Below are 14,851 nucleotides of genomic sequence, written 5' to 3' on the forward strand. Positions count from 1 at the left end.
ATTGCCCCTTTAAAACAAAAAAAAATGTACATCGTCGCTTAAAAAATATAACAATGAATGTTCAAATTGAGAGCAGGTTTTGTCTGTTTCTCACAAGCTGCATCTGATTCCAACGGCTCAACAGACAGTTTACTCCTGGAATGCTAACAGAAATTGCATATGGGGTTGGTTACCATTGGCAGCTTGGTTGGGCTGAAGATGTGTTGAAATAATGATATTCAGGTGAAGCAGGAAGAGGTGAAGAAGTTGTTTCCCATTACTCCTGAGTTGGACTGGTAATCAAAAGTGTTTCTGAAATGATTTTCTAATAAGTCTGAGTTCCTCTTAGAAGAGCAATCCGGCTTTCTCTCCATTTTCATATTTTAACAAAAAAAAAAAAAAAAAAAACTCAAGGTTTTCCCATCACTGTTGGGTCTGTGTCTGATCAGAGGCACAAAACTCTGAAAAGTCCAAACCTCCAGTACAAAGGGGAGGACTGTCAGCCTGGAGTGGCACACCAGGCTGGGCTGAGAGTGGTGGAACGTTCCCATCCACTGATGGTGGTGAAAGGCTTGGAAAGATTTCAAAGTCCAAATATCCAGCTCGGACAGGAGGACTCTCCTTTATCCTGATATATGTGGTCTACACCAGTTTGCAACCTCTACTTCTCTTTATTACAACCATGTGTAATGTCAACTTCTGACAAAATTACACTTTGTGTAGCCATGTTCATTCACTCCAAACCAGAAACACACCTAATAAGCATTTTCCTTTCTTCCTGCTTTTCAACATTCTGAAAAGTTTGCTCTTTTCAGAATGGTGAGTTCTTTGCTTTTGATACAGAGGAGGATCATTGAACATTCTTATTCAGGTATTTCAGCCCTTGTCTTTCTAAGTGATTTCTTAAATCTACCAGTCTGGAAATAATCGGTCTATGTAAGACATTACAAATTGTTTAATAACTTGACACAATTACATATGAGTAAAATCAGCAAAAACAAAACAACAGAAAAAAAAAACAGGGAATATGTAAGGGGAGCTGAATTCATCCTCCTCATTTGTGGTTAAAAAGTGAGGCAGTAAAGTTTGTGAGAACGGTTTCTGTCGGTCTCCGAACTTTTGGCACCAACTGTGACAACACAGTCTGGTAGAGCTGAAAAAAGCCTTTCAAAAGCCTTAAAGGACAAAGCCGTAAGCCAAAGGGAACAACTTGTTTTGTTGCAAAACCTGTAAAATAAAACTGTAGAACAGCAAAAACATAATCCCAGCTTTTTTGAGCCAAAGCTGGGTTCATCTAACCCTCCTTCTGTTGGGTTAGACCAAGCCCAGCACAACCTCCGTATTCTGGGAGTTTTTACCCCATTTATTTACTTTTTTTTTTTTTAACTTGACTTCGCTGAAAATAATATCATGTTCCAACATGCAGATAGAAAAAGTAAGTTCTAATAAATATTTATAAGACAAATACTTTTTTCCAATCAGTCATTTCTCTTTCCAGGAACAATCTGCATATCTGCATACACTTGGTTCCAAACCAAGCAGTCAATGAATGCTGAAATTATTCAGTGTAAGCAAACAAAAGACATAGTAGACAAACTTTATTGTCATTCAGTTGTGCATTTAAAATGTACAATAATAATAAAATGAATTATTAATAATAACAAAAACTATCAAAAAGTAAACCAATTGTTGAATATTTGAATGTGACAAGTGCATCTACTTGCCCATTTCTCCTTCTCTGAGTTCTCCTCCTCTGTTTTTAATGTTGAGACTAAACCAGCAACAAAGCTAAAGCAGAATTCAAGGCAGTCACAGTTCTTTTCTTGGTTTGGAAAAAGGCTTAGACTGGAATTCATCACTTGTTTACTTTTCTTTCTGGCTGTGTTTATTTTCAAGGGCAGTGACGAACAGCCACAGCTAACCGACCCTGTGGAGCCACAGACTGATGAGCCTCTAGGACAGACGGTAGACGAAGGTATCAACTTGGTTTACTCCCTGAATGACAGGCCACCGTGGTACCTTTGCATTCTTCTTGGCTTTCAGGTAAATGAATACCAGCTTATCACTTTAAGATGAAACAACATATAAAAATAACATGAGTCCCTATAGTGGGTTTTATTCACTTGTTAAAGGGTAAGATATCCTGTATTGCACTTTATCAAGTTCAGAGAACCCCAAAGCGCTTCGCGCTGCATTCAGCCATTCGTCATTCACACACTGACGTGATGGAGGCAAGCTGCTGGATGGTGGCTCAGCTTCCACCTCGCCTCAGTCTATCTGAGGCTGCCTCAGATAGATTGAGGCGAGGCTGCCAAGCACTGATGTCCAGCATTTTCCCTTTCAGTTGTGACATGTTGGGGGTTTCCTTGCATGTACAGCCTCATTAAAATCACTCAACTACATCTTAATAAAATCAAGACCTGAGCTTTGAGTTGGCCAAAGTTATTTCATAGTTCTAAGCCAGTCTCTGTCTGTTGGTATGTTTTGGATCAGTGTCATGTTGCAAAGATTAGTTTTGCTTCAGTTATTTGCTTTTTTCTTTTCGTATACAGCATGGATACTTCTCATATTTTTCTCCAACACCCTCAGAAGCACAGTAGAAGTAATGGTGGTTTATATGATCTATATCTGGAAAGTTCTGCTGCAGCAAAATTTTATTCTTCTTGATTTGTAGGAGATTTTTGTTTTCCTGAAATGCTGTATTTGGTTTATAATAATTTCATTGTGTACATTTTTGTGGCAAACCTCGGTCTGAATTTTATTTTATTTTTATTTTTTTTCTAGAAAGCAGAGACTTCCTCCCTTAAACTTGTGAATTCTCTTCTATTCTAGCCTAGTCCAGGTCATGTGGTGACATTTCAGGATCTTTTGAAACTTTTAGTTTCATGCTGTAAGCTTGGTTAGAAGGCCAGACTTTCATAACATTGAACGTTGTTAGGGATGTCATTCAACTGTCTGATTTGAAATAATGTTGATATGGCTTTAAATCCATTACTACACTCATAAGCTGCTACAATCCTGACAGACAGCCCTTTTGATCACAGTAGAATATCTATATAAATGTGTTCTTTTATTTTATATATATAAAACATACTATTTCTTATAATTATGCATTTACTTATGTGGGTTTATCTTTATCTTTATGGGTTTTCTCCATTTTTTTCCTTAAAGTCAGTTCAGGTTCCATAGACAGACTAAACAGAGTGCATATAAAAAAAGTCATCAGTAAATCTACTCAATTAATGATTTTAAATGTGGATAGACGATGAGAAAATCTCTGTATTGAAAATTAGGTCATAGCATGTATCCAATATTACATAGAAACAGTAGATTATCTAGTTTTTTCTTCTGGCTCTTCTTGCAAACTAATAATTATACAGTTTTTTTATTTTGGTACACCCACAGCATTCTTTCTGTTGTGCTGTTTAAAATCAATCAGCAAACACATTTTTTTTCTGAGCAACCTCACTGAACAGACTCCAGCATGTCTGTGTGTTTACCACATCAGATAAAGTTCTCATGTGAAACCTTAATGGGTTTAATGCAAGCACAAGACAGCTACTGTGACATTGTTGTTTTGGTTTTTCATTGTTTTAATATGCATTCGGCCCTTATTGTAAATTCTTAAAACACATAACAGACATGTAGTATTCAGTGCATTTTTTTTTCTGTTTGTAACTTTATCAAAAATTTTGGAAAAATTAACCAAGTCTGTCAAATCTAGAATTGGTTACGATGATTTGTTTCGAAGTACTTCCATATGTCAAAACATACACAACAAATTGGAATAAAGGTCAAATTATGTTAAAGGTTAATTTGTTATATCAAAAGGGTACGGCTAAGGTATTGGAAAAATGACGTGACATTGTGTCGTGCTTGTGCTTACACAAGGAAATCAGAGGACCAGCGGGTCATGAGTTTGTTTCAGAGGCAAACAACCATGACATCTGAATCATGCCGTAAAACTAGTTACAAGGAGGCACAGCAAAATGGATAAACATTGGTTATTTAATCAGCGATTAGATATTTTTAGAGCTTAATCATTTCGGCTTTGGCCCTCCGCAAGGCCCCGAGAAGCACCACAGATGAGGATGTACTAGTGATAGAAACAATGCTCATATCCTCTTAGCGTTTCCTTATTTTGTCATGTTACAACTACACCCTTCAAACAATTTCATGTGATATGGGTTTTACATAGTAAGAGAACATAATTATTACCTTATGACTGAATTTATATCCAATTTTACAAAAAAATGTTGTTATTTCTGTTTCCGATGTTTTCTGATCACACAACTGGAGGCTCACCAAAGATCCTCATCTGATTTGTGGTGAAATGTAAAGGAAACCTGCTCAGCTTGAAAGTAAAAACATGCTTTTGTTCATCTGAGGACATTATTTTCTGACGTTTTTTGGCCCGCTTTAACATTTGCAGCTGAAAAAACACTTCTTTGCAGTGAGAAGTGTTTTTTAATTACCTTGCTGCAAGGTAATTAAAATGTTACCTTGCAGCACATTTTAATTTTTAAAGCCAATAGCACTCATTGTGATTATTGTATGCCGATTTCATCTTATTAAATAATAAGGTTGTTTACAGGCATATCAGTGTGCGTATCTTTTTCATTTGTGAAAGGTTTCTGTGTTTAATTTGGACAGAGTACAAGTGCCAGATACCTCATAGTGAAAACTATAAAGATGTCGGCAGTACCTGTCTCTTATCACAGGATGGTGCCTATCTACATATGGGAGAGTCATATTTATTTTTTCACCTGAAAAGGAAAATAAGTGGAGCTGTAAATTCCCAGGTGGCTGACTCAAGCAAAGATAAAAGACTATGTCTCCATATTATCTGGATCCCCTCAGAGCCACAGCATACGGCCAGGGCTTAAGACATGTTTTACCACACAAAATCACAGCTTGAACTAGGCTGTTATAAATCCAAAGGACATTCAGACCTCACAATTCTCCAGTCACCTCATCATCAGTGAGGTCAACAGGTTGTTTTCTCCCTGAATCTAATCGGATGAGCTCTGCCTCGCACTTTCTCTGCATTACCGTTAGAAGGCTCTGGATAAAGCGCTGCGTCGCCTTGTAAAAGTATTCCCACCTATTGAGCTTTTTAGCTATTAGTCTTGTTACTATAAGCTTCGTTGCATTTTATTAGGATTTTATTTGACAATGGAAACACAACAGGAAGTAAAATTACTTGTTTTCAGTGTTGTAGTACAAGTAAATATCTCACCAGCAAACTGCATTTTCTTTGCAAATTTGCATAGATTCTTTTGATATTCTTCTACTGTTGAAACTTATTGAAATGAAAAGGGCAGTATGTATTTTCCAGATGCATAGTGCCATTTTACCCTACCTTTTACCTTTTACCTTACCTTACTGAAGTAACCATGCTCTTATAAAAATTCTATATATATCAAATATGACTTAAAAATGTTATTTTATAATTTAATACCTTGAAACTGGGCCACTGTCTCTTTTTAAACTCCTGCTCTTTCTGAAACTCCATCTTCAGGAAGTCATTACAACTTTGCTCTGCTAAACCAGCGATCCACTGAGAAGTAGCTCCTATAGTGAACCACTTGTTCCAGCTCCTCCGGGGGAATCCCAAGGCGTTCCCAGGCCAGCCGAGAAACATAATCCCTCCAGCGTGTCGTGGTTATTCTCTTGTGCCCCCTCCTGGTGGGACATGCCCCGAACACCTCAGCAGGGAGGCGTTCAGGAGCCATCCTGACCAGATGCCCGAGCCACCTCAACTGGCTCCTCTCGACGTGAAGGAGCAGTGGCTCTACTCTGAGTCCCTCCCAGATGACTGAGCTTCCCACCCTATTTCTATGGGAGAGACCAGATACCCTATGGAGAAAACCCATTTTGGCCACTTGTATTCGTGACCTTGTTCTTTCAATCATGACCCAAAGCTCATGACCATAGAAGAGGTACTAGGAACATAGATCTACTGGTAAAACGAGAGATTCGCCTTTTGACTCAGCTCTCTCTTCACCATTACAGACTGGTACAGCACCTGCTTCACTGGAGATCCTGCGTCAATCTGCCTATCATCTTCCCTCTTTCTTGAACAATATCCCAAGATATTTAAACTCCTCCACTTGTGACATGATGTCTTCCTTTCAAGACGATGGCCTTGGCACCGATCCTAATCACACTCGACTGTGAACCACTACAGCGAAAGCCGTAGATCACAGCCTGATGAAGCCAGTCGGATCACATCATCTGCTAAAAGCAGAGACACAATCTGAAAGCCATCGAAACAGATCCCCTGAACACCTTGGCTGCGGCTAGAAATTATGTCTACAACCCAACCCTGGATAAGCAGAAGAAAATGAATGGATGGAGAGAAACAGGGACGTATTCCTCCTCTTGTTGAAATAATTATAAGCACATTGGTTTGTCCAATCAGTACATTCTTGTGTTGCTAGCATGCAGCGCTCAGTACGTTGTTCCTCTTGATATTTCTTTAATTATATGTGCAGTACATAGTTAAAACAGTGTGAAAGAGACTTTGAGCTTTCATTATCTCAACATGACATTTCCAGTGTGTCATGATCATGTTTTATAAATGTGAAATTGAATTTGTGCCAATCTTAGACATTAATCCCAGACGTAAATATATCATGATCTGCTATCAATCTGAAGTAATCCTCCAAACAGCCATCTAAAATATGCTGGCTTTGTTTGTGGGAGTTTAAAAAGTGCCTTCATTAATCTGCTCCAGTTTATTACCATCTGTCTTTGGTTTGTATTTCCTTTTACACAAATTCTTTTTAAAGAGTGGTGATCTTCACCAGCAGAGACGTCCTAACTCCCCTCAACACACACAAAGGTTAAGCCTGAAGTGTGAGCTGAAAAAGTGGAAGATGTAGAGGAATTTCTGGTTTGAGTGTATACAGTCCTCCACTCACATTTTTCTTCTGTTATCTGGTTACTCTAGATTTGCCTGCATGCAAGATTGTCCGTCCTCTATGCTGCCCCCTGATGCACTGGTACAAAGAAGAGAGCATAGATCATGGATAAATTGAACATTTCTCTTAACCTGTTGCCAGTTGTTGCCAGACATTTTTTTTTAACTTACAGTAAAAGGAAAACTGTTAGAGTGAAATTCCTTTCTGAGGATACTCCCACATCTGTGAAAAACAGCTGTACCTGAACTTGACCATATCACATAGTACTGTAGCAACCAGTAGCACTTGTTCTGTAGCTGAAGTTTGAGGTCTTGTGATCAGTGCTAATCCTTCAGCATCTCCTCTGTCCATCTTATCATTCACCATCCACAGCACTATGTCCTTGCCTTCGGCGGAATCATCGCCGTCCCATTGATCCTTGCTGAACCTCTCTGCATCGCAGACAACAACGTGGCCAAAAGCCAGCTCATCTCCACCATATTCTTTGTGTCAGGATTGTGCACACTGCTGCAGACGACCGTTGGAACCAGGTAACAAAGCCCCAGTGAACCAGTTAGCCACCTGGCTTACGCAAAGCTCAGATACATAAACTGGCACTTTCAAATGTATGTAAACTTCTTAGGAAGGTAAACCTCTTAGGAAGGTACTTACCTTAGTGTAAAAGGATATTTATCACTGTGCTGTATGTGTGGGTGGGTTCCTGTTTGCTCTTTTCCCCCTTTTTTTGATTGAAGCATGTGTAAAGTGAAGAAATATCTTACCTAACAATGCCTCCTCTGTGCTCAGGTATATTTGAACTTTTAACTCTTGCCCTGAGTGTTTCCTGCAACGATAGAGGACACATTTACATTTTAGTTTTTTTGGGGGGGGGATTACCTGAAAGTAAATCTCTGTCCACCTCCATGTTTGCTTTGCGTTGATTTGGTGTGAGTCAGATTGCCACACAAATGCAAAAAGGAAGACTTTCTCTTCCAAGTCTAATCCCTGCACTCCCTTTACTGTACTCGGCTTTACGTGGCCGTGTTTGAAGCTTTCTATTTAATTGCCAATAGTTTCTGTGACTAGAGTTTATTGAACTTCATAGTTACTACATATTTGCCATTCTGCCTCGATGTGGGGTCACAGTGTTAGAAAGTGCACATACACATCTGTGCATCAGTCAGCATGTGGAAATAACTAAAGCTTTTGTTCAGGTTCTCCACCTACATTTGTTGGCAAATACTTAAAAGGTCACAAGTGATCCAAGCAAACAAGTTGACAGTGAGTGATAGTTAATCTTTAATTTATTTGCATATATGTTCAAATAGCTCTCTAACATCTGAAACATGTGAATCTCCAGTGCCTTGCAAAAGCATTTGCACATCTTGAACTTATTCACGTTTTGCCATGATTCAACCACAAAGGTTAATGTGTTTTATTGGGATTTCATGTAATAGATCAACAAAACTTACTTAGGAATTATGAAATGGGAAGAAAATGATGCACTTTTTTGAAAGCTTTTACAGAAAAAGTTTTAAGAGTAGCTGCATTTCCATTGCAAATGTTTACAAAACTTTTTTGATATTCCGCTAATGTAAATAAAAAAAAAACAAAAAAAAAAACAGAAAAAAAAAAAAAAAAAAAAAAACATAATGCCGAAATTGTTGTGTTTCCATTTAATAGAAAAATCACACGTGAATAAGTCTTCAATGAAGCGGCAAGCCCCTTGGGAGGAGCTGCGTATTTATGAAGCGTTTTGCAAAATTGCAGTGGACAAACACAACTTGGGATGCACTGTGCGATGCTTGAGACCTCTGGTGGGCCAACTGCACATTGTCCAAGGAGGCCAGTGCCTACAAAGAAACATGTTGCTGTTTTTTTTTTTTTTAATTGTTTTTTTTTTTTTTAATTGGCGCATTTCCATTAAGCAAATTTAGTTTTATAATTCCAATTTGCTCAATTTTATGTGTCGGCGGCATTAACCGTCCAGAGTCAGCCCTAGACTGGAAGCTATTTCTTTTATTTTTACCTCATAATGACCAACTTTCTATTATTCCTATCTCACAATATACAGTAAGGCAGAGGTTCCCAAACTGTGGGGTGCGCCCCCTAGGGATGGGTGGGGGTGCGCCGTGCCATTGCAGGGGGGAGGACACAGAAACCTCTACTGAGTGTGGAAACTTCTACTGAGTAGAGGTTTTCACACTTCCCATGTCTGTGTCCTCTCTCACTTTTATCAGCAGTTAAAACTGATTAATCCGTTGTTAACATGTGGTAACCTGTTTTTCCGAGCCGCCTTTAAACGCAACATGAGCGTTGGGTTTACACCTGTGAAGGAGACCTGCTGCTGCTGTGCGGAGCTACGCAGGTTTGTGTTAGAATCATGGCAGCAAACCAGCAAAACGCAAAAAACGTTTCACAGCTTTTCCCCCAAACTAACCGACTGAGTTGAGTAAAGCTGCTGGATGAAGGTAATGTTAGCTAAAAGATGACTAGCTAGCTAATGCCAATACAGAACCTTAAGCTTAACAAGTAGCCTTCTTCCATCTCTAACTTTGCTTGGCTCCCGTTCCACCCATTAAGGTCGCCCTGCTCTGCTGACTTGTAAACTCTCGACTTTACTGATTTACAGGTTACCAATCCTTCAGGGAGGGACTTTCAGTTTCATCACCCCTACTTTGGCCATTCTTGCCCTGCCGAAATGGCAGTGTCCAGACCCAAATGCACCTGCGACCCTGTCCATGCAGCTGTTGAATGGCACCGGTCCACTGCCACTGGAAAACTCAGATGAAATCTGGATGCCACGAATACGTGAGGTTAGTAAAATATTCGCTGCAAGAAGGCAATCATTCCCAGTAAGATGGATTAGCGACACTGTGCACAGATTGCAAATTCCATGAGCCAAAATACCCTAAGAAAATTCACATTGAGCTCCATAATTTGTAATCTTTCTTAGTGTTGGTCAGGAGTCTACATCATTTTGGATGAACTCCGCTTTTAAACAAGTTTCTGAAAATTACAGCTTGGTAAGAGCTGTTATGCAAGACTATTTTTCAATGATTTTTTTCCTCCCTGTCAATGTACTGTCAGTCACAGAGTTCCCAAAGAAAAGGTTTTTACCTGTGAATTTATCTTTGTGCACTTTTTGACACAGTTCTGCTTCTCTGTGCACGAGGCTGTAATTCCCAGATTTTTCTGCATAATACACATCAAGTAAAAATGTGCTTGGCAGGATTTATAACTGTATGGTGTTTAATGACAGTGGAGGCAGTGATGTTTAAGATACTTAAAGCTGCAGGGTTATAATCATAAATCTGTCTGTTGCAGTAAATTTATTAAGGAACCTGCCAAGTTAAGATACTTTGTTCACATTTGAAGTTCTTTTCCCTATTGACTTAGCTGAGAGCTTGACTTGCATACTTTTCAGCTCTTGATGTCTTTATTTACTCAGCTGGAAATTACAAAAAACAAAAAAAGAAAAAAGAATCTATGTGATGGGGTCTCAGACTACTGTAGCTGCACATATTGAAATATTTAAACAGCACATATGTAATTAGGATTTTGTGCATAAATGCGTTTTATTCAAGAGTTATTTTCAATACCATAGATCAAAATATTTGCTACGCAATATTTTGTTACGTGCATTTCACAAAAATTGCTCAAAATAATTCATCTTTCCCAAATTCAAACCGACTGCTAACTTCATTATGTTTTCAGTTATGTTGCCCAACATAACTGAAAGAACAAAGCTATTTTTTAGGACTTTCATGTTAATATGCTGGATGTAATAGGACTGACTTCAGTTTTTACTGTGTCGTAAAAACAACTGGAACATAGAAAATTGTTCTCTCAGATTATAAGCTTAATAAAACACACAGTAAAACAATTGTCTATTTCCACTTCTATGTGTATCTTATGAAACCTTTCAAACACACGAGTGTACAGCCACATTTAGTGAGCTGCTACAGTATTTGAAAGCACAAAATGCAAAAAAAAAAAAAAAAAATTTAGTTTTTATTATTAAAACAGTAAACCGAGACACTGAGCTTCATTCATTCATTAGAAAATGTTGAGGGATTGGTCACGATCTGTCAGTTTTGTATTATTTTCAGTTTTGTATTATTTTCCATCGGAGTTATTATTTGATATTTCTAATTCCATTCAGAAATTGTCATTGCAGTGTTTCTCCTTTATTTGGTGTTTAGTCTATGAATTTTACATTTACTAGATCCATTTATGCTCTGCAGTGCCAAAACACAAAATCTTACCGAGTGTTTTTGTTTGGGTTTTGAACTTGGAATTGAACACCATTTGGTTTCATATTATTTTCCAGTCGCCATAGAGGGCATCCTAGAGAGACTATACATGAATAAATAAATAAACCCAATTTAAACAGGTTTTTGAAAACATTATTTTTATATGTCTTCACTATTGCTGTTACAGGTGTATTAAAAAAAAAAAAAAACTATGCAAAATAAACAGGCAATGCTTAGTCTGGTAGCCCAACAGATTTATAGAATACAGGGGGGAAACTGTGCATTCTGAATGTAAACTTCTGATTTTAAGAGTGAAAAACCCACCAATCTTTGACATATCATGTCTCTCCTTTTTGTGGCATTTAGCAAACAGAAATTTGGTAATTCAAAGTGACCTAAAACAAGAGAAGTTTGGTCTGATTTAACTTTAGACAGTGTGATAAAAGGTCTGCCTTTTTTTATGTATTCAAGCCAATTTCAACTGTATGAAATATATTTATGAGTGTGTTCAAAAGGATAAAAATGGAACACATTATATGCAAATGATGTTTGTAAGTGGTGGTTAACTGAGTTACAATCTCTTTCTCTGGAATGCGAGTTCAAAAGTTTTCCTCTTTGGTTTTTTCCTACAGATTCAGGGGGCCATCCTGGTTGCCTCTCTAGTTCAGATTGTCCTGGGCTTGTCTGGACTGATCGGCCTCGTGCTTAAATACATCGGCCCTTTGGCTATCGCTCCTACGATCACCCTCATCGGCCTGTCACTGTTCATTGAGGCTGGGAAGAAATGTGGCAGTCACTGGGGAATTGCTGCTCTGTGAGTGTTTCATTGATGCACTCAATCAACACTTTTCAGAGCGTTGCCTTCTTACTGTAGAGATTTTAAGTTTCTCATGTGCCCCAATGTCACACCAGATGTGCTCAATTAGCGCCGTTTCCATTACAAATGTGTGCAAATTCTGCTTATGTGGAAAAAACACAGCTATGTATGAAGTGTGTGATGCTGAGAGCTCTGGGGGAGCCAGCTCACATGATCTGAAAGAAACAAAAACAAACCATCATCCTCCTACCTCTTTGTGTCATCTTATTTGTCGTTTTTGCCAGTAGTAACATCCGACTCGTTTGATGCGACAAAAGGTGTTTCCATTGCAGTTTTGCTAAATAATCTATTTTGATATGGCTGAAAAATCACCTCATGCAAAACTTTATCGAAAAATTTGAGGTTTTTCAAAATTGTTGTGTTTCCATTAAGCAAGTATCAGTTTGCACAATTTTATAGTTAATGGAAATACAGCTACTGTCATTAAAGTAATACATATTTCTTAGGGTCATGTTTGTTGTTATCAAAGTAATACCACAAAATATCCTGACAAAACCTGAATTCCATATCATCCACCCCTAACTGAAACACAACACAGATGTGTTTTCAGGCACTTGATGAGTCTGTGCTGTTGTTTTCGCTATCATTACCAATTTCTACCAAGATTCATCCTCAGTTTGCCTTTTCTGTGGCCTGCAAATAATTAAGTTTGGGTCCCAAAAAAAAAACACACAGTTTGAGGATTAGGACGTGATTTAAGATACAGTCAGTATTTGATATGGTTGGCTTTTGCTTGTTATGCAAATATATTCATAATTTTGCCTTTGTTAGATGATGGCGCATCAAAATAAGCTCTTTCTGTGGATTAAAAAGCTAAGCTGTTCTGGGTCATGTTTCAGTGAATGTCCACCACGACTTTATCTGCACATGTACAAACCAGCCACCTAATATATTACATTTAATTTCTGATAGAGTGGAATACATTTGATATGTGTATCTGCAGTCATCAGTTTTATGGCATGAAATGTGAATCCAGATGAAAGTCTAGTTAGAGATCAAATTTCCTGTCCAGTCTCATACATGAACAATTAGATACTGCTGATGCACAGCAATATTGAATTTCTCCAACAAAGGTAATGGATTGCTTACATTGTCTGAGTGGTGCATGTTTTATAATATTTGTCACAAAAAGAAATAAATACTAATCCTAATAAATAAGCATCTGTTGTTTTATTGACAACAGACACAAAGGACAATACCAGGAGAATTATGCTGATATAAAACCCCTTATTAACACAGCGCCCCTGGAGAAATAGATCCGCTCTGCAGCACATTGCTTTTTATTTGCTTTTGTCTTTTTTTTCTTCAGCATAGGCAAGATCCTAAACTCTTAAATGTTTTTCATTTTAAAAAGATCAAAGATATTGCGTTGTTGGCTAAATGAAAACTCGTAGGGTGCCATACCACAGCATAAAAAACAATACATAAAAACCACAGGGCTGACCAAAGGGCTGTATATTAAAATCAAACACAGAAAAACAGACCACAGAATAAAAGGTGCACAAATTGACAATAGTTGTAAAAGTTAAAACAAACAAGAAAAAAATGCACAGAGTAAAATTGTTTTACAGAGTGAAAAAGGTGTGTTTTTGAAGCACATTGCTTAAAGCATTTCACTGTGTAGGAACAACAACAGAAAAAAAAACACTGTCAACAGTTTGCACGAGATGCTTTTTTAATGAACAGTTCAGACAGATGAATTGGAGCAAAATTGTTAAGTGACATAAAAAAGAAATATTAAAGACTCTCAACTTCCTTTAATATGCATTTAATTATTTTTTTAGCTTAGGGTTAGTGAGAAACATTAAAAACATAACCTTGTCTTATCTTTGAACATGGATAATTTAAAAAGACAAAAAATAAAAGTCCACAAATGAGGACACTCAGTTTGCATTTTCTCTGCACATCAATACACTATTGTGTAACAAAGTGCTATTTGTTTCTCTAGCCTATAGATTCACATGGATATGGACAACAAAATATGCAAAAAAACACCAATGTGTATAAATAAAACTACTTTGTCTTTGCATTGAGGCCAACAAATGCATGCATCTTAGATGAGTGGCTTCCCAGTTGTTCCCAGTCCTGGAGGATTGGAGAGTTATCTATTCAGTTTCATCACAGCTTCATTGATATTTTTTGTTTATAAAAGTTACAGTTTTAACCTCAATAGACTCAAGAAACTGCAGTAAAACAATCAGAATGACAAACAGACCTTCCTGCAAAGCATTTTCACATGTTTGGGAATCACTTAAATGTGTTTCTTGGAGTATTGCATAAATAATTTTAATGTGTGAGAACAAGTAACTTACTTAGGTTGTTCTTAATTATGTAAAATTATCCTTTTTGAGCTTTACATCATATTATGATGTTATTCCCGCAACAAAAACATACCTGGAGTGTTGATTTGATTCTCTCATACTTGTTCGAGAAATCCTTGAATCTCCTATGGCAACCATACTGGGGTGCCTAACTGCTTGTTCTTATCAAGTGTGGCCTTCCATGCAGCTCATCCTTGGAGCTTAACTGGGACTAAAGCTAATGTCACAAGCTGTACTGTGTAGAGAAAACAAAGGAGAGATTTTTGAACCCTTAGTCCTGACATCAATCAGTCAAAAGTGTATTTGTATAGCACATTTCAGCAACAAGGCAGTTCAAAGTGTTTTACATCATAAAAACATAAAATAATAAAATAATAATAATTAAAAAAAAAAAACATCATACAGTGTGCTACTTCTCCATGTTTGGTTCCGGTTCTGTGGATGTAAGGCCTCCAGAAATGAGTGGATACAAAAACATCCAGTTGTTAATGCAGTGGTTCCCAAACTTTTTCT

At 37.6% G+C, this 14,851-nt stretch overlaps 1 protein-coding gene across 2 annotated transcripts in view; it reads left to right on the plus strand.

Annotated features, from left to right (window-relative positions):
* Positions 1 to 14,851, plus strand: part of LOC103150630 (solute carrier family 23 member 2) — a 53,652-nt gene that overhangs the window by 11,772 nt on the left and 27,029 nt on the right. For both annotated transcript variants that reach the window (XM_016680836.1, XM_016680837.1), the window contains exons 2-5: positions 1,876 to 2,022; positions 7,278 to 7,435; positions 9,517 to 9,700; positions 11,773 to 11,954. In XM_016680836.1, coding sequence (XP_016536322.1) covers positions 1,876 to 2,022; positions 7,278 to 7,435; positions 9,517 to 9,700; positions 11,773 to 11,954 — 671 coding nt within the window. The remainder of the gene's footprint in view (positions 1 to 1,875; positions 2,023 to 7,277; positions 7,436 to 9,516; positions 9,701 to 11,772; positions 11,955 to 14,851) is intronic.

Source organism: Poecilia formosa, unplaced genomic scaffold, assembly GCF_000485575.1.
Source record: "Poecilia formosa unplaced genomic scaffold, Poecilia_formosa-5.1.2 Scaffold258, whole genome shotgun sequence".
Classification (NCBI taxonomy): domain Eukaryota; kingdom Metazoa; phylum Chordata; class Actinopteri; order Cyprinodontiformes; family Poeciliidae; genus Poecilia; species Poecilia formosa.